Raw genomic sequence first — 24,127 nt, 5'->3', positions numbered from 1 at the left:
GAGCCTAGGAGGAGAGATGCAAAGTGCCTGTGAAATTCCACATCTGGGCGACGGTAAAAATCAGGACTTGTTTTCCCGGAAACTGAAGACACCATTGTCACACTGAGGAAGGTAAGCTGAAATCAGAGGTCTACCAAATGGCTGAGACGTGGGCACTTTTCCCCTGATGAAGATCTGAGAGGGCTGCCCTAGCGGAGGGTCCTGGCCTGACTCCGGCTGGGGACAGAGATCCAGCTCTCGAAATCGGGATAGTGATGTGACCAAGCAAGTGCCCATCACGGCTTCCTGGCATCTACCTCATCCTGGAATAACACAGCTCTCCAGACCTCTCTCCTGCATTACCGCTAGGCTTTCTCAAGTCCCTGAAGATGATGAGAAAAAAAAAAAAAAAAAAAAAAGCACAAAAAAAAGAAAAAAAAGCCTTTAGCTAGGCAGAACAGGTCATTTGTCTTTTGGCTCATTTTGTGTTTCTGCATAAATCCTGCATCAGCCTGTTCCTGCTCCCACTTGCCAGTGAGCAGTTTTTAATTATCAGGAAAATGGTATTTAGTGCAATGAATCACCAGACAGTGAACAAGGAATTCAAGTCAGCTGCGGAGTCAGGCACAGCCAAACATTTGGAGACCAGCCTCAGAAATTGTTCTCAGATTATGAGTGTTGGGGAAATATTATCAGTGGTAGTAATAACAATATCAGATGCAATACAGCTCATAAGATAAGGCATTTTATAATGCTCCGGACGGTGTTTCACATTATTATTGTTGTTAATATTGTATATTTATACTATTTTACAGTTATCGACTTTTTTTCCTTATGTCTAACATAGGTTACATACCTTTGGCACAAAGACAGTGTGTATGGATCTAAACTTCTGATTGCTAGTGCCTTGAGAGACAGAAAAATTCTTCATTTTTATGCTCTTCTAATTCACTAATTTCTATTTAAAAAGGTGATTTGTAGGTATGTTTGTTCTTTGACCTCAAAACCCACCTATGCTATGGCTAGGGGTGCAGCCTGGACTGCCTCCAGCTTTAAAAGATCATAGTCTGAGGAAATTGGCCAAATCTTACCCATCAACCCCTGCTTTAGGCATAGAAGTCTGGGGACAAATGATTTAGCCACTATCCAGAGCCTTCTTGTGTGGTACAGAGCACTCCTGGAAGGAGAAGAAACTCCTGGCCGTTGTTAGTGACCCTACATCACTCCATAAGGGGGCATTCAAAAATGAAGCAGCGGGGACAAATGCTGGGGATGCTGGCAGATATGTGGGGTGTATCTAAAATGTCAGTTAGACCCACTTGCAAGTGTCAGGGTCTCAGGGCTGAGCAGAAGCAGGCTGGGAAAGGGCCATAGGAGTGGCCATAGTGGGTGACATAGGAGTACTGAGAGCTGAAGAAGAAGATGGAGTGCTCCTCTTCAGCCCTCTTGTGCACTCAGAAAGGACAAAATCAGTGCCACAGATATCTTGGGGGTTCCATGGAGAGCAGACAGCCTGGGAGGCTTCAAGAGTGCCAGGAACAACCTGATGCCCCTCTGTAGGCTGAGGATTCCTAGAACCCTACAGTATGGCTCCAGAGAGGTAGTGACTTGGCTTATCCTCAGTCACTGATAACTTGTGTCCCAGCAGGTTTGATGGAGCCATGGGAAAGAGCAAAGGGTGCTTCCTCAGATCCCATTCTGGATCCAAGGCAGACTTTGTCACCTTTGCGACTCACCTAAACATAGTCCAGATATCTAAGCACAAGAGGGAAGCAGTTTAGGGATCAACACATAAAATCTGGTCCCTGGGAGGGACTTCATCCAATGCTCGGCCGCGGTACATTGATTACCCCCTCATTAGCCTCAACGTCGACAGGATGCTGTTCTAGGGATTATGGGAGCTATAGAAAAAGCAGAGCTCATGAGGTTCTTCTGACGATGAAGTCCAGCAGTACTGGGGAGTAGTGCCGGAGAGTCTAGAATCAGGAGCCCACACCAGGCCATGAGCTATAAATGCAGCAGAAACCAGAGAAGACAGAGGGCCGTGGATGCCAGTGTTCCAGGTCACTATTCTAGAAGGACATGTCCCACGGTCATGCACTGCGGAGGAAGAAGCCTGGAGCATCTCGGGCAAAGCCAGAGAGAAGCCCACCATGGCATGAATGAGGAGAACGTGGCCAGCTTCAGTGTGGCAGAAGGGGGGACCGAGCAGGCAAAGCACTTACGGACCAGCACGGGAGGGCCTTGACCGCGAAACCAAAGGCATTAAGATAAATGCCATCGGACACACAGAGCTGACAACTCTTCCATCTGCAAGGAAGGGATGCACTGAGCACAAGGCATTGGGGAATGCCTTTGACCGGCAGGCTGCTGCGTTCACCTGGATGCTGGGGGAAGGGGCTGGAGGCAGACAAAACAGCTGTGGGGTTGTTGTAGTCGTTAAAGCACAAGATACAGGGTTTTCCACCAGAGTGCTGCAGTAAGGACAAATGAAGAGGCAAGAGAAATTTCAAAGGGAGGATTGGTAGCACTTGCTAAGCATTTAAAGATGGGGGATTAAAGAGGGACAAGAAGCAGCCAAATCAATGCCAAGACGTGTGGAATAAAGTGGCACTGTTCACCACGTAAGGGACTTTGGGCCAGAAACCCCATTGTCAGGGAAGTCTGCACGCGTGCTTTTGCTCTTTGAACATGCAGATGAAATACGTGAGTGCCCGGAAGTCTGTCATAACGCTCAGAAAGGAAACAGAGCCAGAAGTCTAAATCTGGAGTTACGGATTGAGGAGGAACACGGGTGGTGGCTGAAGCTGTTGATGTGATGGGCAGTTTCTTGGAATAAACCTACCAGGAAAGCTTGGTGGGAACTAGACACAGTCTGTTCTGCCTGCTTCTGAGGGCCAAGAAGAGTGCAATAGGTAGTTGGGGTTTTTTGTTTGTTTTGTTTTTTTTTGTTGTTGTTTTTGTTTCCAGGAAGGAGCAGAGTTCTTGGGTGCCCAGCCAGGATTTGGGGAAGAATCCAAGAGGGGAGCCCCAAGGGAGGCAAAGGGCCTCAGTGGAAAAGCAGGGATCTGAGGAGGATCTTCCTCCCTCCTTGTATTTGGAAGTTTCACCCATTTTAGTTTGTTCTTAAAACCACAGTAATTGCCTCAGACGAGTCTCCAGCAGAAGGAAAGCGGGCCACAGGCTACTTGCTATTGCACAAAGTACTTCAGGAAACAGAGTGTAACCTCTCCCTGCTTCTTGGCATCAATGACCAGCATAGACAGGTCTTTCCAGGCAAGGCCCGCTGGTTCTAAGCCATCGAAGTCTTGGGAACCCAAAGGCAACAACCAAGGCATTGCTCATAAATTTCCTTGACATTTAATAAGCACCCACTGAAAATCCTGCCACTTTTTGCCCCTGGGGGCCTTTCCTCTACTCCTCGTAGGCCCTCATTTACTCACAACCAGTTACCAACATTCCTGTTACCCCCAGAAGAGGTAGCCAAAAGAGTAGACTCTTTATCCAAAGTAGTCTGCCTCCTCCTCCAACAGGCTCCCCCTGACCTTTACCCCGGTGCCCAAGGTGATTTCCAGCGGGCTGGCTGCTGTTCCTCTACAGTTTTGAAATACATCTACCACCCAGAGTCAGGAAGGATGGGCGTGGAATCTTGGCGAAGATGTGTTTCTGGGTCTAATCTAGGCCAGTCTCCCACCTAGAGCAGCAGTAGGCAATCTAGCCTGTCCTTGAATGCTTCCAGGAACAGAGAGCTTACCTCCCCACAAAGCAGCCTGTCTCTGAGTTGGATAGCTCCAGTTGTGGTGGGGGTGCTCCCTACTGAATCAAACCTCTGCCTACTCTGATCTTTCCCTCGATGGTTCTATATAACTTCATGAAGGATGACAACATTTTCTCCTTTCCTTTGCCATAAAGGTATCATGCTTGATCCCTGCCCATGTTTCTCCAGCACCGAATGGGTGTTTCCAAGTCTCTAAGGTAAGAGATCAGAACTTGCCACCTTCCACGGGCAGGATGCTTGGACAAAAATACTCTTCTCGTAATGGAGATCACTGTAGATGTACTCTTACTAGCACAGAGGATAGTATGTCTGTGTATCGCCTCCTCTGACCTGGGGGACCACAGAGTCAGACAGACCTGAGTTTAAAACCTTGTTTTGCAATGAATTCCAAGATTCTGGACAGGATACCTGTCCTCTCTGAGGTTGTTTTTTCACATGCAAAATCTACTTCATGGGACAGTTATGAGGCTTAAATGAGTTACAGAAGTAAAGTGTTTAACACAGTAAGTACTCAAAACTGGATATTATTTTTACTATTATTTTACATCAATAACAGTGCTTGGCTCTTCACTTGGCTCTATATCACTCATATTAAACATGTGGTAAATTAAATACCTACACATTTTCACACAAACGAATAGCAAGTCAGGTCTCCTCATTTCTGTGTTGCTTTATTTTTGTTTTAACCTAAACATTAGATTCTAGATTTATCCCTCTAACATATCATCTTGCAGATTTCAAATTAGCATTCAAAAATGTTGGATAGTTCTGAATTCTGATTGTTTTATACAGTGTTAGTTATGCTCTCCAACTGTTACCTACAAGCTTGATAAGCATCCCTCGGCTTGCTTGCACCTGACTCATGAATTTAAAAAACAATAAAATGAACAAGAGTTTGAATTGGACAAGGACTAGAATAAAGCTAGTGACTTCCTACCTGGCTGACAGAATCACTAACCCACTTTCTTTGGGTCTGAACACAAGCTCCGTACTCATTTTGCACTGCTTTCCCGTAGGAGATCATCATATATTCTTGCCAAAATAAAAACTCACTACATCTGCAATTCCTCTTGAAATCACTAAATGTATAACTCTAGTAAATGAGACGAGGTCCCCATTCTTTTTTCTTACTGATCATCTGTGTTTCCTCAGGATCACCAAATTCAGGTTGTAAATGCCCAGGACCCACATGCTTTGGTCTCTACAAGCATTTTGCAGGGATCAAGCTCACACTCCTGTTCTGTCATCTCAGTACTCTGTCCTCTTGCCCGAGGTGGAAATTAGAGCTTTCACTAGTCCCTGGTCACATACCCTGTTTGGTTTTGCTTTTCTCGAGGCTTGACAACAGCTCCGTGATTATTAGCTACAATTGCCTGCAACCCGGAGATGGTTGTGTTAGAGTTCCTTCCTGAAAGGCAAGGGCTTTCCAAACTCTTTCCTTCCCAAACTCTTTCCTTTCTCTCCCCCTGCTCCTCCCCAGTTCAGCCAACTCAGAAATCAGGGAGGCACCAGCTGCTATTGAGTGTGTAGTTGTACAACCTCCATAAATACCAGTAGTATTTCCCAAATGCAGAATCCACTGGAAATTTTCTAAGACAGATTCCCTGGCCTACTATTCACTGGTCATCCTGTTCAGGCAGTTTTTAGGCTGCCGGCAAGCACCTTCTGATATCTGGTTCCCCGAAATCATGAGAATACACAACCATCCGTCTGCCTCTCCTTGGACACTGGAAAAGCACGGTCCCACCCAACCTTGAACATGAACCACAGGCTTCCACGCTCTTCAGCCAAGCATCCAACACTGCATCCAATAGATTCTCTTCCCAACTTGCCTTCCCTCTAATCTCTCTCTCACCCCAATCCAGCCTCCCGTTGACACGCTTATTCACGTGCTGCAGGCTCAGAGGAGGGCCATGAACCGGTGTCCGAGACAGCACACTGCTCTCAAAGTGAACAGCTCTACCATGTCTGGATGGGCTAGAAAAGGTATTCCATCTTCAAAGGTTCCTGTTATTTCTCCTTCAGCCTTTGCATCAGCTTGAAAGGAGGGCCTGGGAGGGCAGGGACCACTGGCCTCTAAGGCACCCTGTGCCCTGCCTAAGGGAAAGAGGGGCGGGACTCTGATGAATGCAGTCGGGAAGCTGTTGTAGGTTTCCTGTCATTCCCTGGGCAGGAGGTCCTCAGAACTGCAGCTGCTAGCCACACCTCACCACGAGGGGCATGCATGTGGGCGGTCCAGGTAGAGTCTGTAATCCACAGGCTCACATGTGGATTAGACATAATTGACCTTTCCGCCTCCTACAGTGGGACCAGAGGAGGGGGAACCAACAAACTACCAGCCAGGTAGTTAGTCCTCCTAGGACTAGGGTTAGTCCCCACTCGGTTCTCACCTGCTGCTGATTGCCGGGCAGACTGAGCTTCTGCCACATGGAGAGAGCATGGGCTCCATAGCCAGACTTAGTGTGCCATCAACCTCTGCCGCCTAGGAGCTGTGTGACCAGGGTAAGTCACTTAACCTTCCTGCATTAGTGCCTGCCTCCCAAGGTGTTGTCAGGGTGGGATGAGTCGAAGGGAGCTTCCAGAACAAAGATCCCACCTTGAGGCACAAAATAGGCTTTTCTGTGGCTAAATATTCCTACTCCTTCCCCATCCTGGGCCAGACATGTCCTCCGTCTGAGTTGGGAGTTTTCTCCTCTGTTCCAAGTGTGTTGAGCTTGACTCCAGCTCAACAGCCTTTCAGCTGTGATTCTCCAACAGTAAGAGCCTGGATCATAGCGAGGGATGTGCACAGCAGAAAAAGCACGAATGCAGTTCAAGGCACGCAACTGTGAGTTTAGGGAAGCAGGTGGCAAGGAGGAGCCAGGGTTAGGGGACAAGATAAAAAGAACAGTCATGAACAGGGGCAAGGATGCTTCCAAAAGGTGAGCGGAATGGAAAAGAAGACAGCCTTCTAAGGCAGCCACGGGAGCAAACTCTGGCTCTGCCAGGGTCAGCAACCACGCAGCTCATCACAGGGGGTGCCATGGGCTCAGCCCCGCTTGCTGGCCGCAGCAGGCACCATTACTGCAGACAGAGGACTGGTTTCTCTGTGCATCCTAACGACTAGGGAGGCCTCCTTCTGTTGGCCTCAGAGGTCACAGAGTCCCCCCAGAGGGGCTCCGGCTGTTGTGGAAGCATACCTCTGTACATATGGCAGGCCTAGCCCACCCCTCCAGAGCAGGAGAATGGCCAGATTTCAGGTTGAAGTGGCCCAATGGGCACCAAGCTGCACTTGGACTCCATGCCTGGGGACTCTCTATATACCCTGCCCAAAGAGTGACAAGGCTTAGCTTGCTTGTCTATTACAAAGGGGAGCTCCTTCTTAGGGTACCCCATTCTCACCCTAGGTCATCTCTAGGCTCCAAAATGGCATTCCTCCTCTTGAACCCGATGTGGCATCCTCCGCAATCAGGTGGACACAGCCATCTCTAAATGTGACATCAAAAGAGCTCAGAGGATGCCAAATTGGAACTGGACTTCACAGTGGCTCTTAGTATGGCCAGAAGTTAGCCCAGAGCAGGGGGTGGTTGGGAGTGATGTCAGAATCCCGAGGCAGAGGTGGGGAAGCAGGCAGATAGAGAAAGGCCCTCAGGTAATTCTGATGCTCAGTAGGGGGAGGGGTGTGGAACCCTCCCTTGAGAATCAGAGATGGTCCAAGTCTGTGTTATTCAGCTGAGGAAGCTAAGGCCTTGGCTGGAAGGGCAAATGCACATGTTAAAATAGGTAAACGCAACTGTAGATTTTGCAGTGAGGCTCAGAGTCAGGATGTAGGAAAAGATTGAGAACACAGCTCTGGGAAACCAGTTACAACTGGTTAAAATGAAGGACAGAGTGGCCAGGACAGGGAAAGAAGGAAGGTAGATGGGATTCTGAGTGTTGCAGGAACTTTTCTGGTAATCTTAGACGGGGGCCCCTTCTCCTAGTCCCGCACTGTTTGTGCTGCTGCTTGGTCCCCTGTGGGAGAGTTTCAACGCCCCAGAGCCTCCAGGGAGCCCCCACCTCCCTCCCAGTAACAAGTGCCTGGGAACAGCAGCCAGCCCCCGGGGCTCCGTCCTCTACAGACCCATGGCCGTTTCTTGGTCTTGGATTGAAAGCCTCCCAGAGAGCAAAGCCGATTTTCCAGAATAGCCTTTGTACCGCCCCAGCTGGCACTGGCTCCTCTGAGGTGGGGCTGCTGGGTGATGGTCCCAGCCTCACCTTCCTGCCTTGTTGAACCCTTGGAGAAGGGAAGAGTGTGGTCTGGGAGAAATTTTACCCTTGAGCCCGTATTTGCTCCAGGAGCTGCCCACGAAAGGCAGGCTGAGGGTGCGCGTGTGTGTGTGTGTGTGTGTGTGTGTGTCCACGAGGTCTGTCTTCCATGCTCACTGCTGAGCGAACAGGAAGAAAGGACGGGGGGGGGGGCATTTCACTGAGCAGGGAGGAGTTTAGGTGAAACGCAGCTTCCAGAAGGAGCCTGTGACAGAGCACAGTGCAAAGGGCTGGCATGGATTTCTGGGGGCATCAATGATCCCCATCATCGGGGAATTCAAAGGGAGTTATTTAGAATGAGAACATGGCCTGGGGAGCTAAGTTTTCTGGAAGTGGGGAGGTGGCCCAGCTGACCTACGGGGACCTTGTTCAGATCCTGCAATATTGTAATGACACAGATAAAAGAATCATTTTGACATAGGACTTTATACTGTACATTGGTGACAAGGAATTTTAGTTAGAAAAATATTACACATAGTTTTAAAAAGAGAGAGAGATGGGTAGGATAATGAGTGAGAAAAACTTTTAAAGGTACTGCTTAAAAGAAAACACTTGGGAGATACCCCAACACGCTGGCCTCTTGGGCTCTGCTATCTTTTTAATTCCCTGCATTCATGTTCTCTGGCTTATCTGTGAATTTGGCTAACACATTCCCCAGCTGCTCAATTGGATAAGATAAGGCAGAAGATGTTAATGGAGAACCCTCCATCCTTTCCCACTGAGTCTGATTTCAGGATTCATTGACTTGCTAAACCCAATCTTCTCCCTGCATTCTGTGTCCTATATGGGCTTATCAAGGTGGAAGATAATCTACCCAATGGGCACCCAATGAGTGCCCGCCATGGGCAGACAGCAGAAGGGGCGGGCAGTTTGTGGCTCCGGGGAACCTGCAGAGAGAGGCGTCTGCTGGGGCTCTGGGGGCAGGAAGGGGTTCTGCGGTTGGGACCAGCAAGTCTGGCTATAGGGAGCAGTCCAAGCGCTCACCTCCTGTACCCTGCGGTGGGTATGTTCTTTCTACTCACCTCGGCCGGTGCTATAATGCTGGAGCTTATCGCTGTACACAGCCTCTTTGCTGTAAGCCCGTTTCCTGCGGAGGCAAGCAAGAGGAGCTCTTTCAGCTGGTGCCCAGGCTCGCTGCCCTGCTCCGGTGTCCGCCCAGCTCCCCTGCCCCTGTGGGAGGCTCACTCAGGCGTCTCCCGGGATTGGGAGCGGGAGCTCTCTCACTTGAACATTTAGCTCCCATCCTGTTTCCTGGCCTGACCACCACCGTGAGCACTCGGATCAGCTTTCCAGTCAAGGTCTTTCAGAGGCCAGGCGGGGCCGTGGGTCCCCCATCAGTCGGGGGCAGACATGCTGAGGACAGCCATCAGCTCGCGGGAACAGCTCCGGGGAAGCCAGCTCCACCGCTTTCCGCAGCAGCTGAATCTGGGCTAAGCCCTGAAGGCAGGAGCAACTGTATGAAAAATTCACAAGGCATCAGGGCCCGCCCTTCCGCAGAGCTCAGAGTTCCCATTTTCCTCCATGGCTCCCCTCTTGCCCGCCTGCCTTGTGCCCTCTGCCGGGGGCCTCCGCTCTCTAGCCAGAGGATGGGCTGCCGTGCGGGGTGCGATGCTCAGGTGGGTCAAATGTAATTTGGGAACTGTCACTCTGACACGCAGGGGGAGTGAAAGGACCTTGGAAGACAGATGCTGTTGACTCACAGCCTCGCCCAGCTCTTCGGCACAGAGCAAACACATAATCTGGCAGATTCTAGGCTGCCCACGGAGTAAGACGGAGGGATGACCATGAGATGGACAGCATGTCTGCAGACCGTTAGGCCCCGTCCGGTCTGTGTGGCCCAGGAGGGGCCTGCATGTGGCAAGGGGCCTCCTGGATCTGAGGCGAGCTGGCGAGCATGGAAGCGGAAGGCCTACCTGCTGCAGACGATGGAGATGGCCACCAGTGACACTACGAACACCACCCCGGCGGCCGCTGAGCCAGCAATCAAGGGCAGCTGCTCCCTCAGCTCGGACTTGTAGTCATCTAGGGGAGAAAGAGGCATTTAAGTCCTTCCCACATGCCCTTCCCATACCACTGGGACTCAGCACAGGACACCAAAGACTTGATAAATAGACAGCTGCATGTACATGTAGAGTACAGCTTCTCTGCTTCAGAGCCAGAAGCCCAATGGAAGCAAAGAGTGATCTCCAATCACAAACAGGTAATAACAACTAAAACCAAATGACAGCCACCAAAAAAATGAAACAGCAGCGACAGAGAGAAGCTGAGAACTAAATGCTGATGACATCTGTCCCCACAGCAGAGGTGACACCAGTCCACATCCCTTCATCTAGAAGGTCTCTCCAAGACTGGTCAGTCACACTAAGAGGAAGACTGAAAAACCCCTGCGGGAGTATCTCTAAAACAAAAAGGTGTTGAAACACAGCAGAGCGCACAGACTCATGGAGCAGATTATTTCCAGAATATCTGCGGCCAGGCAGCCCTGCACCAGGTGCAAAGGAACGGCCAGAAATGACCCAGCACTCCACAGTTCCCATTCAAGAACAGAATCAAGGCCTCTGCCAAGGTCAGAACCATGCTGTATGACGCAGGGGGAAGGGAAGTCCCTGAGTCATAGAGGTCGACAGAGCTCGCCCAATGCCTGGCTTTCCTGCATGAAAGCCCTATGCTCTTGCACAAAATCTTTAGTCCCTCTGACCACAGACACTTTTCTGCTAACAAACAAACAAACAAACAAACAAAAATTAAAATGATCAAATTATGTGAGGCATATTTCATATCTACATTATCACAGGTGCCCCCAATACTAATACTTTTTGACCTAATCTGTACAGGCTGGTACAATAATAATTGTGGTCATTCTTTCACCTGGTGCTCCGGACGGAGGCACATAGAGATCAATATTATATGTTCTATTACAATGAGGGTTGCCAGATACACTAAACAAAAACACAGACCCACCATTTAAATTTGAATTTCAGATACACGATGAATAATGTTGTAGTCTAAGTATGCCCCAAACATTGTGCGGGAGATACTCGGACCTAAATATTGTTGACTCTTTGTCTGAAATTCTAATTTATTTGGCCATCCTATATTTTACCCGGCAACCCTAATGGCAGCAGTTCTCTTGAAGCAAAGCTCCCTGTGCCCTGCATCAGAATCACCTGAGCCCGATGATTAAATATGATTATTTCTGGGCCTCTCCTCAGATCTGCTGAATCAGAACCTCTGAGTAGAGAACAGGACATCTCCATATGTACCAAATACTCCAGGCGCTTCTCAGAGTTTAAGAACCACTCTTCAACACCGTGGGTGGAGAAAGCCTTCCAAAGACAAGGATGTGGTTCTTGAGGCCAACCACTCCATAGACAACAATTTTAAAGACTGAGGGTAGAGTCAATTTTCCTCAGCTGAGAGCGTTCTGGAACATATATGTTTAACAAAAAATAATTTGGCACCAAAAAAAAAAAAAAAAGGAAATTCAAGGAATCACAGTGAAGAGTCCATAATAAACATCTTTATAACTTAAAAACTTCATAAAGCAATGTGACCTTCAGTCTTTAAAACTGATTTCTAAAGAATGAGAAGCTTCAAGAACCGACATCCTTATCTGTAGAAGGGTCTTCTTCCGCTCAAGGAATTGAAGAATGACTCTCAAACACCAGGGAGCCTAAGAATCTCCTGGACTGTTTGATAAACATGCAAATACCATACTTTATGAGTGGGTTTAAAAAAAAAAAAAAGACAGCTAAGCCAAAAGTAGGCACACTGTTGCTAACAGCAGCCCAGGGCCATGATGTCTTCGCCGGCATGTGGTGGTCCCCTGCCCCCCAAAGTGTGGTCTTTGACCCTGGGCAGAATCCCATGGGTCCTCCCTGCTCCAACGACCCTACCATTGATCACCCTTCAGACTCACCTTCGTGCTGAAGACAGGGCCTGAAGCCTCCGTGAACTTAATTACTACCGATGTGTGAACCTCAGTCATTAAGATAAATACTCCTGAATTTGGCCACTTACCAAAACTCTCTTACATCTAGCCCCTCTTGGGTTTATAAAACTTAACTGCCAAATGTAAAAGGAATAGTCTTCTTGGGAGAAATTTGTTACTTCTTGATTTGTCTAGCAGAACTGCCAAGGGCTCAGAGCATTCTGAGTTTTGGGTTTTTAACCCTGTGTACTTCCTGATGCCAAAGTACCCATAAATAGAGATGGTAAGTGAGGTGCAAAGAGAGGACAGAGTCCTTCGGGAACAGGAGACGACGGCCTGCGCTCTTTTCACACCGGCAGCGTCACTAATCTGAGCAAACTGACTGGCCTTTCCACCCCATCTCACCATCCTCAAATTATGAGTGAAGAGTCCCCTAAAAAATAAAAAACACCCTCAAAACGGGTTGCAAAGACCAAACCTATAGGAGCCAGCTCACGTGAAAGCTCATGTGAAAGCAGCCGGGTACAAATCACTGGGAAGGCGCAGGCCCGCCACAGGGGCAGCCCCCGCCCAGCTGGGGTGCAGAGCCCTCATGCTACAAGGCCCACCAGATATTGGCTTCTTTGTAATTTTTCCCAAGAATAAGCACACTATGGTTCTCATGTGAAATAATCTGATCTTTAAAATATTTCTGTTGGGGGCGCCTGGGTGGCTCAGTGGGTTAAGCCTCTGCCTTCGGCTCAGGTCATGGTCCCAGGGTCCTGGGATCTAGCCCCACATCGGGCTCTCTGCTGAGCGGGGAGCCTGCTTCCCCCTCTCTCTCTCTCTGCCTGCCTCCCAGCCTACTTGTGATCTCTGTCTGTTAAATTGAAAAAAAAATAAAAAATAAAAAAATATTTCTGTTGGATTTTTAAATTATTAAAAATTATAATGGGAGTAAATTAAAAAAAAAAAACACCTTAAGTCCTATCACATGCCTAGTCTGAGAATTGCTGGCCTAAAGTAAAATGTTCTGGAAGGGCAGACTATTTTGTACACAGTGTAAGTAATACATAAAAAATGAAAGGCTTTCAGTTGAAGAGGGTGAGGATAGACTGATATTTGGAAAACTATCAGGCAACAGCTCATAAACGAATAAATAAAATAGATAGATAGTAAGTAGATAAATAAAAGCACGCACCATGGTAAATGGCTGGTGAAGGGAGTGAGTGAGCCCAAGAAGGTAGCCAGCCCATGCTCAGAGCTCAGGCTTCAGGGAAATCAGATTTCCATGACCGTTCAAAAGGGTGATCTCAGAAGACTGGGACAGATAGTTATAATAGGGAACTAACAAAGCCCAAAGGTGGAAGTATTTTGGGGGACAGACTTTCTGGCCTTGGGGATGGTTGGGAAGACAGTGTCTGTTATCTCTGGTGACACAGAACCTACTGGAGTCCCATCTGAAGCTGCTTCAGATAAGCTGAGCTGCTGGGTACAAGGGACTGCTGGGTCCCCATTCTTGCCCCTTCCTGGGCACCTTAGCAATTAGGCTCGGGTGCTCGCTTCGGCAGCACATATACTAAAAATAGCAATTAGGCTTGGCTCCCAGTGCCCCAGAAGAGGAGATGAAGTGGGAGTGAGGATAAAATAGAGGAGGCACCAGGCCCTGAGCACATGGCCCCCAAGATTCGTGTGGGGGCCTATGACCTTCTGCTCATGGAGCAAAGACCCTTCGAAGGCCAACTCCTGAGATGCCAGCAGAGAAACAAGCCAGACTTCAGGCAGATGCCCTGCCTTGTGAATCACGAAAGTGTGCACGGCCCCTCCAGAGGCAAGGGAGCGGTACCAGAATGCAGTGACAGGTTGGTACTGGGGCTGCAAGGCAGCCTCTCAGTGCTCCCCCTGACTCCCCCTGCCCCCAAGTGCTGGCCCTGTACTAGTTCACTGGCCCGCCTCTTACCATCCGTCAGCGTCTGGAAGCACATCTTGCCGCTGAACTTGCCGTAGCCGGCCACTGTGCGGGCTCGCACTTGGACCACGTATACCATGCCGGGCCGTAGGCCGTCAATCCTTGCCGTATTGGTCTGACTCCTGGCCATTGAGGAGTTAAACTCATTGTGCTCCTGAAATAATGAGCAAGAACAGTTTGTAGCCGGCTCCTGAGAGCCCCATCCCCCGCTGCTCTGCCCTGGAGCTCCCAGGCCCCATGAGTGGGATGCTGCCAGCAGCCACAGGCCCTCCCTCTGAATGGGGGACAGTCTGGCCTGGACCAAGGGCATGAAGAATCAGCTGTGTTTCATGTCGGGGGGGGGCGTTGCTCTCCAAAGGAAATCTCTGAGCAAACGGCTGGGCTCTCCAGGCCTGGCTGGGGGACTCACTGTCATTCTCTGCTCCTTTCCCTGCCAGGGTTCATGGACAGAATAACAGAACACATGCAGCTTTGCAAAACCCTGTGGTGTCTCAGGTCAGTAGAAGCAAACTGGACAACATCTGCCCTTTTTCTTGCTCCTACTGAGGCCTCGTCTTTTCTCTCCTCACTCAAAATCTCCCGGTTGGTCACTCCTCCCCGTGGCTGTTCTAGACCACCCTTTAAGCCCCCACAAGTCCTAGTCCTTAGCTGAGTGACTTGGCGTCCACTCTGCAACAGAGCCCGAGGCCATTCTGGATAGTCCCTGCTACCCGCAGAGACTTTGCTTCTGCTTCTCACCCTTCCGACTCCTCTACCTATCGGGGTCCCCTTCTAGGGTGCTTCCTCTTTGCTGCGGATCTTATGGAATCTTTCATTTCTGCCTACACGTTTGTAGCCTCCCATTTCTTCTGCTACTCTCGCCCCACCAAATCCCAACTTCTTTTCTAAAAAAAGATCTCTGACCTTCCCTAAAACTATGACCTAATAAAAACAAAATTCCTAAATCTACGTTGACAGGCCTGTCATGAGGAAGCAATTCTAATCTCACATCCCCCAAATTGCTACTTTGCTGTCCCTCCAGGAACCACACCCCCAGACCCACGGCCTTTGCTTAGGCTATTTTCCCTGTCTGAAATGCCTCTCTCCAATGCTCCGTGGCATGCTGCCGGTTCCCAGTGCCCACACTTCTAAGGCCTCCTCTTCCAGGAAGGCTTCCCATGGGCTGTTTTCATTGCTTCTCTTTATCGTTATATCCTACTCTCAGCTCCCTCGTAGATACCAGCCTGGCCTCTGGTCATTTCCATGTGCACATCCTAGAGATTGCGGGTTATCTCCAAGTGTGCAGGAACAAAGGTTTCGAATCTGGGCCTGCCCCTGTTTGCACCATCAATCTTGGAGCAGAATGGGGAGCATTGGTGAAACTGAAGAGCTTGGGTCACGGAGAGGAAAGCTCCCAAGCCCTGTGTGCACATCTGGGGCTCCCTGATGAGTTCTCGGCACAACGGTTGGAGAGGCATGGCGACAAATGCAGGGAAAGCTGATGGTAAGAGGTGCGTAAGCTATATGCTCAGACAAGCCACAGACGTTTGGGAAATTGACCCAGGACAAAAGAATATAGTGTGATGATTTTTTTTAAATGCCATTGTTTTAAAAATATAAAGACGAGGGTGACCTCATGTGTATTCACTCAATCTTCGGGCCAGGTAGCTGCATTCATGACACACTACCATGTGCGGGGAACTACACACAGGCTGCGGAGACCGAGGCATGGCCCCTTTCCTTGGGGCAAATGAGCAGATGCCGACAGTAGTAGTGACGGAGTGACTTGGCAGAAGGCGGCTTGGGGAACTTTGGGGGAACAGCAGAGGGTCACCCATCAGGCTGATAAGGAGGCTGACAGCGATCTGGCAGAAAGAAGGCCGTCCTCTACAGAAGGAATAGCATCCAGAGCTCTGGTCATTACTATCTCAACACACTGGAGATCTGTGACCCGAAGTTACAAAAAGCACCTTACCACCTTGCAAATTAGGATAAAATGCCATTGTTACAAAATCCAGGTAGCAGGCAGCTGTCTGGATTCTCTGGTTTTGCTGGAATCTGTGGAATTAGACGCCGCTTGAAAGAATCAAAACACTGACCAGTCCACTCTTTTCCTGAAAACTGCTTCTTGGTGTATTTGTCTTAGGATTGTGAGGACAAAAACATTACCCCAGAATCACTTTATAGCCCACACATTCTTCAAGAAGTTCAGTGATTAAAATGAGTCGTCCTTGTTCCCTCCAACACCATTAATCAACCTTAGACAAATGAGTGAGAGTGAAGAGCACAGTTGCTTGCCTTTTTATTTTTATTTTTTAATATGGTGTCATGATTGATTTTGTAAGCATGTACGAGGAGGAGACTAGCTGTTGAGGGCACAGACCATGGCGCCCGTCCCCGACACGTAGGACAGGGCTGACGCCAAACTGCCAGAGTGCTCAAGGATTCTGTGCTAAATGAATGAATAAACACCATACTTCACACCGGTTATTGGGACCCATCGATCGAGCACAAGATATTGCCAAGATCTGAAAGGGCTTCTAGGAGAAAATGATCCAAAAATATGAAGGGCAGAAAGTCCCAAGGCCTCACCCAACCCATTCCAGCCCAGACAGTTATTATGAAGAGCAAGTAAACGTCTGAACGCTTAATCACGGAGACAGCTGAGAGCAGGTGTGGCTGCCCCTCCCATGGTTTGCCTACAAGCCCTGACACCAGGAGTGAAAAGTGCTACAAGACAGTAAACAAGAGAGAATGATGAATGGGAGCATATTAAAATGGGAAGGAGATGAACATGGAGAGGCTCTGGGAGTGTCATCAGCTCGACGGCATCTGAGCTCTCTATTAATGAGCTGTTGGAGGAGGCCAAAGCCTCATTGATTCTATTCATAGAGTTGAAATGGAGAGGTGTGCCAAGCACGGATCGAGAGGGTGGCGTGAGGTAGGAGACCCAGGGAGGGTTTTCAGGGCTTGGAACACTATGGTCCATGGCCAGCTCCTGGTTTTTGTAAATAAAGTTTTATTGGAACCCAGCCGTGTCTGTCTTCTGATCTATTGTGTACGGCTGTTTTTCTTCTATGAAGGCAAGTTGAGTAGTCGGGACAGAGACCGTGTGGCCACCAACTTAAATATTTCTTCTCTGGTCCTTTACGCAAAAACTCTGCTGACTCTTGGCTTAGTAGAAGCTGCACAGAATGGAGGCATAGTGGTTTTGTTTCTTTGGATTGAACCCAGGATGTCTACCAGACTGAGTTCTCCTGTGTTTGCATCTTCTAAGACAGAATTCACTGGCCTCGTGGGGCATGGAGGCAGATCATTCTGCTTAGAAGTATCTGCATTTAAAATGAAGATGCGCTCTCATATTTCAGAGGCCACGTTCATTTTGAGATCCTCGGCATCAGCAGAATTATTATCCAGTTCAACACTGAGCTCAGAAGTTTGCGCCACCGGAATATAATAAGAACGTCCGTAGTTCTGGTTCTTTGTGGTGGTGGGCAAGTCATTGGACCTTCCTGGGACTTAGTGCCATCATCTATAAATTGGTTATACCTGGCTTGCAAGCATCTTTCTTTTATTTCTTTTAGGTCTCAGAGTTCATGGATCTGTGTATATCTGGCACATAATAGGTACTCAATGTATGGTGAATTGTGATCACTGTGGTTATTTCAAAATACCCTCGTAGGACAGTGTCTTTTTCTTTCTTTGCATTAGAAATGGTCTAGGCAATGGAACAGATCTTACAGTCCAGCACTTTGTAAGTGAAGTCTAGACAGAGTTCCATAGAAACATACTGAACAGTAACCAATGCTTGGCCAAAGAATCTTCCGCATTCCCAAGGAAAGCATTGCATCCTCTGGAGTGAGGACTATAATACGCTTCACTGAGGTGTGGAAGGTGCCTCAGGCATGGAGCTGCTGTGCCCGTGTGTCTGTTAATGATTAGTATAAATTACTGAGAAGTAGGGACGTGGTCTGAAATGGGAGACTAAGCTTCCTTCATAGCATCAGAAGTTGAAGTTAATTACAGTGTTTCAAAAGAGGAAGTGTGCATGTAAAGGGAAAAGTAGCTGAGGAGCTGGGGTGTGGGCTGGGGAGTGAGGAGCCCCAGGACCCAAGCAGGCACCTGTCACAAAGCCCACCTCCATCCTGAGGTGGATGCCCTTGGCCCGTGGACAAGGTGGAGGGCAGGTGGCTCCCATGTATTCAGCCCCTCTCCAGCCCCGCCACTTGCCACACCTGGCTCTAGGCTCACTTCCTACCTGTGTGTTTGACAGCAAGTTTTGTTTTGCTTTGAACTTCTTTGTGCAGTGGTTCCTTTCCCCGTAACAATGATACAAATATTTACCACACTGGGTAGTGAGGAGAAAAGTAGGTAATGTTTACAAAGCTTCTGGTACCAGATAGGGGCAGACTAGGGAGAAATTCCTGTGATTTTTCTGAGATGATCTTCTAAGGCTCCAGTTCAAGTGTGTGTGGGAAGTCGGCCCTTGGCATCTTGTTGGTGATTCTGACATTGCATCATATATTGGTCACACGAGATTCCCTACTGAACTCTTAGGTCGACTTTGATGATGAAATGAGACTGTGTGGACAATTAATTGGTCCAAACAGATTGGTCCAAAATCTTGTGGAAACCCAACATGTACTTTAGTAAATGATAGAAGATACCTAGCAAACGAGGGCCCAAAGTTCAAAGCTGCTTACAAATCCAGATGGTTTAGATTACCCCCGATTCACTGAATTATCTGAATCTACTGTCTAGAAACCCTGATGTTCTCTAAATGGAACAGAATGCTCCCTAATTCTCACCTTGTTCATAGGTTCTGCTGAAAGGGCCAAAGGGCGTATCTCCTTACAGACTAGATTAGAGATCCATCTGGCCCTCCACTTTTGGGGACGTAAACTGCTCCCATTTTATGGATGTGAAAACTGTGACCTAGTGTGTCTTAGTAATTGAAGCATGGCTGCATGGCTGGTTAGCTACAGAGGGCACCGGAAACTAGGGTCCTGTTTCCCAAGGCAGTCATGTTCCATTGTTCAACACAACCTCCATGCCAGAGGGCTGCCGGTCTCCATCCCTGATTGTCTTCCGATTTCCACTGTCCCCTGGGTGATTCTGCCAGCCTTGGGGCTTTCATACCGTTTATGTGCTGACACATAAATTCCAGATGGATTTTCCCAAGCTGGTCCTCTCTCCTGGACTGAAAACATGGACCTCTAGCTTCCTGCTCCCCTCTCAGAGGTGTTTTAGACATCGAGTTAAGTTTCTGTCCCTTCCTTTACCTCAATCATGCTCTACCACAGCAAGTCCCCTTTTAGGTAAATGATCAAGGACATCTTTCTATCAGGCCGGGCACAAACCTTCCCAAGTCTGAACTCCAACCTGCTAGAAATCCAGCTGCTCTGTCTTTGGTTTCTGTATCTGAAATTTACTGTTTCCCTGGTCCTCTCTTCCCATCCCAGTGGATCCTCGTTCCACCCCATCATCCTTGTTCTGGCTGATTGTAATCTAGCAGGTTGGTTTTTAATGGGATGGCTGAATGATCCTCTTAAAATAGAAGTCAGATTTTGTCTGTCCTCAGCCCCTAACCCTGCTACAGAGTCCATCTCAGCGGGAGAGCTGAAGTTCTAAGGTCCCAAATGGTCACCTCCTTTGGTTATCTCTCTCACCTGTCTGCTACTTTCCCATCGCTTGTACCACTCCAGTCATGCTGGTCTTCTTCCTACTCCTAGAGTCACTAGTCATGACCTTGCCTCAGGGCCTTTGCATAGGCATCTGCCCCTCTCTCCCCCATTTCACAATAACCTCACCTCTTTCAAGTCTTTACCTGAAACCTACCTGCTCTAAAAGGCCTCCCTTTACCATTCTATTTAATTCTACAACCTGCTCCTCCCCCAATCCTGACCCTCTTGATCACATTTGCGGTTCTCTGCTTTTTCTATTTTCCTTTGCATGGCTCATTTTCTAACATACCCTATGGTATCCTTATTTATTGTGTTCATTTTCTGTCTCCTTCCATCAGAACGTAAGCCCCAGGAGGGCAGGAATCTTTGTTTAGATCATCAATATATCACAAATGGTACATGCCAAATAGCAGGCACTCGATAAATGCTTGCAGAACAAGGAAATAAATCTGGTGTTTTCAGAAACAGTGTGTTGGGTCAGTGTTTTCCTGGGATTTTGCAAATGGTACAGTTTAACATGGTGCCTCCCCCACAGAGACCAAGGGGGCCTGCTCCACAGGGCACCATTTCCCTCCTCTTGGCAGTGTGTACCCTGCTGTGGGTCCCAGGAACAGCTGCTAAAGAACAGTCAGTAGATAACACAGAAATTTCTATTTCTAATAATTTCTAGCTCATCCTTTTACATTTCCGTTTACATGTTTTAATCTCTATAAATATACTAGCACGGCGTTACAAGCATTTATAAATAAACAAACTTATATCGGAAGAACACGGTCCAACACTTTGGAAAACACTGGTCTGCAAAATTACAAAATCTTGGGAAGTTTCGGGGACACGTGGCAGTGTTGTGGCATCTGTGTCAGTACAGCAAACACACGCCTGGGAAAATGGAGTTAGTTCTGGCCCTACCAGCCCACTGAGCCATTTAGATAGTAGGGTAGACTGCAGCCATTTAGACAGCAGAAGATTCTCTCCTGAGAGAATGGCACGGACAGTGTCTAGACTTTGGGGAGTTTTGCCAAGGAAGACCCAACAAACCCTCCCAAGGAGCTTCTGGCCTCCATCAGCAGAATCCTCCTTCCCTCAGGACTTCCTCTAGCCTGCCCACCTGTGCCCTACGCGGACCACCCTCCACTGAATGGCAGCAGACCTCACCTTCTCATAGTACCGGATCTCATAGTCCAGGATGATGCCGTTGGGCTGCTCTGGCTGTGGCCATGACAAGGTGATGCTCCTCATGGTGGCACTGACTTGGTGCATGATGGGAACAGTGGAAGGGGCTGTGGAGAGAGGAGAAGACAGGGCAGGTGAACAGACCCTCAGTTAGATGACAAGTGTGGTCTTTCAGAGATAAATGAGGAAAGAAGTATCTCTGGGTTCAAACCTCCCCTTTCTTTCTCACCAGCTGAGCTCCCTGTGGGTTTTGCCTAACAGAGTACGGATAACAAAGGAGAGAAAAGGTGATACTTTAGGACTGGGAGCATACATGGGGGCGGGGCTGGAACGGGCACAGTATTTTTTGTGCAGGGAGGAGAAAGGCTTGACCCAAAGGAGATGGCTAGAGGAATCCCATGAAAACAGTGTGGCCTGGGGAAGCTGGAGCCATTTAGGGAGGGGGCTGAAAACCAGGGCAATTCTAGGCTTCCGACAGTGGGACAAGAGGGACAAGGGAGTTTCTGAACAGAAGGTGGAGAAGGAATCTTAATTTCCTGTTAACGGGAAGAGCTATTGTAGAGAGGAGAACCTGGAGACAGGGATGTTAATGAGAGAAGAACTGGTCACTGCAGAACTACTGCAATGGAAAGGAATGTTCTAGCAAATACCTCTTTCCCAAACTGCATGCAAGATTTTGCTGCACTTCAAAATACAGGGAGGAGGCATGTCTCAATGAGACATGAACACAGACAAACAGCCAAATTCATTCAGACTTCTGTCAGAGTTTTCCAAATGAGGGCATTTGCAACAGAGAGCTCACAAATATAAATGAAGAAATGATACACAAACCAAACATTTGGAAACAGGATAATAATTCCAAAATCTGTGAAGTGATTCCAAAACCTCTGTTCGGAAAAAAATATTATTTATTTCCCAATTCGACACTTTTCACACGCTGTAAGTAAAATGAAAACAGTCTGGAAATAACAAATGAGGGTTGTCTTTCTAGGGGAAGAGGCAGGTAATGGATGAGGCTTCCAACTGCGCTCTGCTCAGGGGCTGTTCCGTTTAGTCCTGGCACTTCTGCAGCGATAGGAAGGTCGTATCCTCACGCAAACCCCACTCCACACGGGTTTCTCGGGGGACTGTGGCGGAGCGACACTTACTAGCCTCACTTTAAATGAAGGGATTCCCGTCTAGAGCATGGCTACGGGTCTGGGCGTGGGGGTCACTTTGCTCTCTGCTCTCGGCTTGCTGGGCTCTCAGGGAGTACCGAGGACATGCTGGCCCCCAGGCCAGGGGTAGGGATGCTGAGTTCTTGTCACGAAGATGCTCACAGTCCTGGAAGCCCCAGGAGAGCACAGGGTGATACGTGGTGTTAGGAGGGCTTAGAATAATGGAGTCCACCCAGGACCCTGCACAGTTCCCATTAAGGGCCCCCAAAACACACTTGCAAGAGCTCCCACCCTTGGGAGTATAGCCGACTCATGGCCCCGGCTGCTGCCCTCGGAAGCCACTTAGAGCCCCACCCTCCATAGGCTGCTTCCAGCCATTGACTGAGAGCAGTGAGGATGCTTCCAAAGACCAATTCCTAACCCTTCTGTTGGGCAGCTTTCCCCCAAAGACTCCCCATCGGACTCACCGATTCTTCTTTATACAGCGTGGTGGTCAAAGTCTTCCCATCCAGTCCTCTTTCCTGCCCTCTCCCCTTCATTGTGATCTGATGGCTCTCCTGGCTTCCTCTGGCCTCCCCTCCCATTTCCCCAATCTCTGGCACCTCTAATCCCATCTTGATGTCTGCTTCATGGAGGACCTGATTTTATGCAGTCCTGAATCCCCCTATTAAGGATTCTCTGCTGGGCCCTGCTGTGTCTCCAGGGACGGGTTGCTCACTGCCTCTGGGAGCTGTGGCTTCATACTTGGGTAGCTCTCACCAATTTGCGTGTCTTCCTATCCTTATCTTAAATTCGTCTTCTTCTCAACAGTCTCAGTTCCACTGACTAAAGTAATAGTGAATGCTCCTTCTTCCACGGAATGGCTTGTCAAATAGCTAAAGAAACTAGTTAGGTCTCCCCTGAGTTTTTCCTGCTGAAAAGAATGGCCAGATACTGTGAACATTTCTCCCATGACATGTAGTTACCCGAGGTGGCTCTTGTCCAAATGGGGCTCATATTGTCTTTTTAGGCATGTGGCCCAGAGGTAAATTCAATTCTCCCACTGCTGTTTAAGCAGCAAAGATTATTAGGGCAAACCTACCATCTCCCATAATCTGTGTATTATACATCTGTTAATGGGACCATCAAGTTGTTTTGTTTTGTTTTGTTTTGTTTTTTGTTGTTGTTTTTTTGCATCAAAAACATGTTACTCAAACCATAAAAGACTCAATCTCAAAAAACAGACTGAGGGTTGCTGGGGGGAGGGGGGATGGGAGAGGGTGGTGGGGATATGGACACTGGGGAAAGTTTGTGCTATGGTGAGTGCTGTGAAATGTGTAAACCTGACGATTCACGGACCTGTACCCCTGGGGATAAAAATACATTATATATTTATTTAAAAATTTAAAAGTTAAATAAAAAAATTTTTTTTAAAATGCCCCTGCCATTTGATTCTGAAATTACTGTCAAATCTAAGCTTTAGGTTTCCTCATGGTGCGTTCCTCTTCTTTTGTTTGTAGAGTAAGCTTCTGGCTCTGACTACAGGGATCTACATGTATGTTTTTACCTTTATGGGGCTATATTTGGCCTATGAATCTGGTAAACTGAAAGAATTTTTGATCCTGATTCAACCATCAAAGGCACCTTCTCTTCCTCCTAACTTAGCATCATGATCCAGATCCATTAATGAAGTCATTAAACAAATGTTCACGGAGCATCTGCCACGCGCCAGGCACCGTTCTGGGTTCTAGAGATTCCACAGTGAATGAAAAAAAAAAATTCCCTGCCCTCATGGAGTTTATTTTCTAGTGGAGAGATTCAGAGGCCAGATGGAATTGACCAATCACAAGGGATTTTAAAATAGTAACAAGGGAACCAGTGGAGCAGGGGAGAGGGTTACAGAGAATGCCAGAGTATAGGAGGCCAGCTGGGAGAAGGCTGTAGTTCCAAACCACTGGGTCAGCAAGGCCTTGCCTGAGAAGTCGATGTGGAAGCATGGGGTGGGAGGAGGGGGGCAGACACGCACACACCTGGGAGAACAGCCTGTGAGAGGGAAAGGCCAGGGTCACAGTTCTAACCTGGGAGTAGCCCAGTGTTCCAGATGAGCAGCCAAGAGCCAGTGGGACTAGAGCTGAGATGAGGCTGCAGACAATGGCTCCTACCCCGAGTGAGATGGAGGGCCACGGGAGGGTGGTGGGCCAAGGAGTGACACCATCTGACCTGTGCGTTAAC

At 48.4% G+C, this 24,127-nt stretch overlaps 1 protein-coding gene across 2 annotated transcripts in view; it reads right to left on the bottom strand.

The window, feature by feature from the left end:
* The window catches only part of EPHB1 (EPH receptor B1), a 418,928-nt gene that overhangs the window by 71,179 nt on the left and 323,622 nt on the right, over positions 1 to 24,127 (bottom strand). For both annotated transcript variants that reach the window (XM_059390963.1, XM_059390964.1), the window contains exons 6-9: positions 20,742 to 20,866; positions 13,915 to 14,077; positions 9,958 to 10,066; positions 9,067 to 9,131 (exon numbers count right to left, since the gene is read on the bottom strand). In XM_059390963.1, coding sequence (XP_059246946.1) covers positions 9,067 to 9,131; positions 9,958 to 10,066; positions 13,915 to 14,077; positions 20,742 to 20,866 — 462 coding nt within the window. The remainder of the gene's footprint in view (positions 1 to 9,066; positions 9,132 to 9,957; positions 10,067 to 13,914; positions 14,078 to 20,741; positions 20,867 to 24,127) is intronic.

This window comes from Mustela nigripes, chromosome 2, assembly GCF_022355385.1.
Source record: "Mustela nigripes isolate SB6536 chromosome 2, MUSNIG.SB6536, whole genome shotgun sequence".
NCBI classification, from domain to species: domain Eukaryota; kingdom Metazoa; phylum Chordata; class Mammalia; order Carnivora; family Mustelidae; genus Mustela; species Mustela nigripes.
Note: the sequence above shows the minus strand (reverse complement) of the source record. Positions and strands in the feature narration are given on the sequence as shown.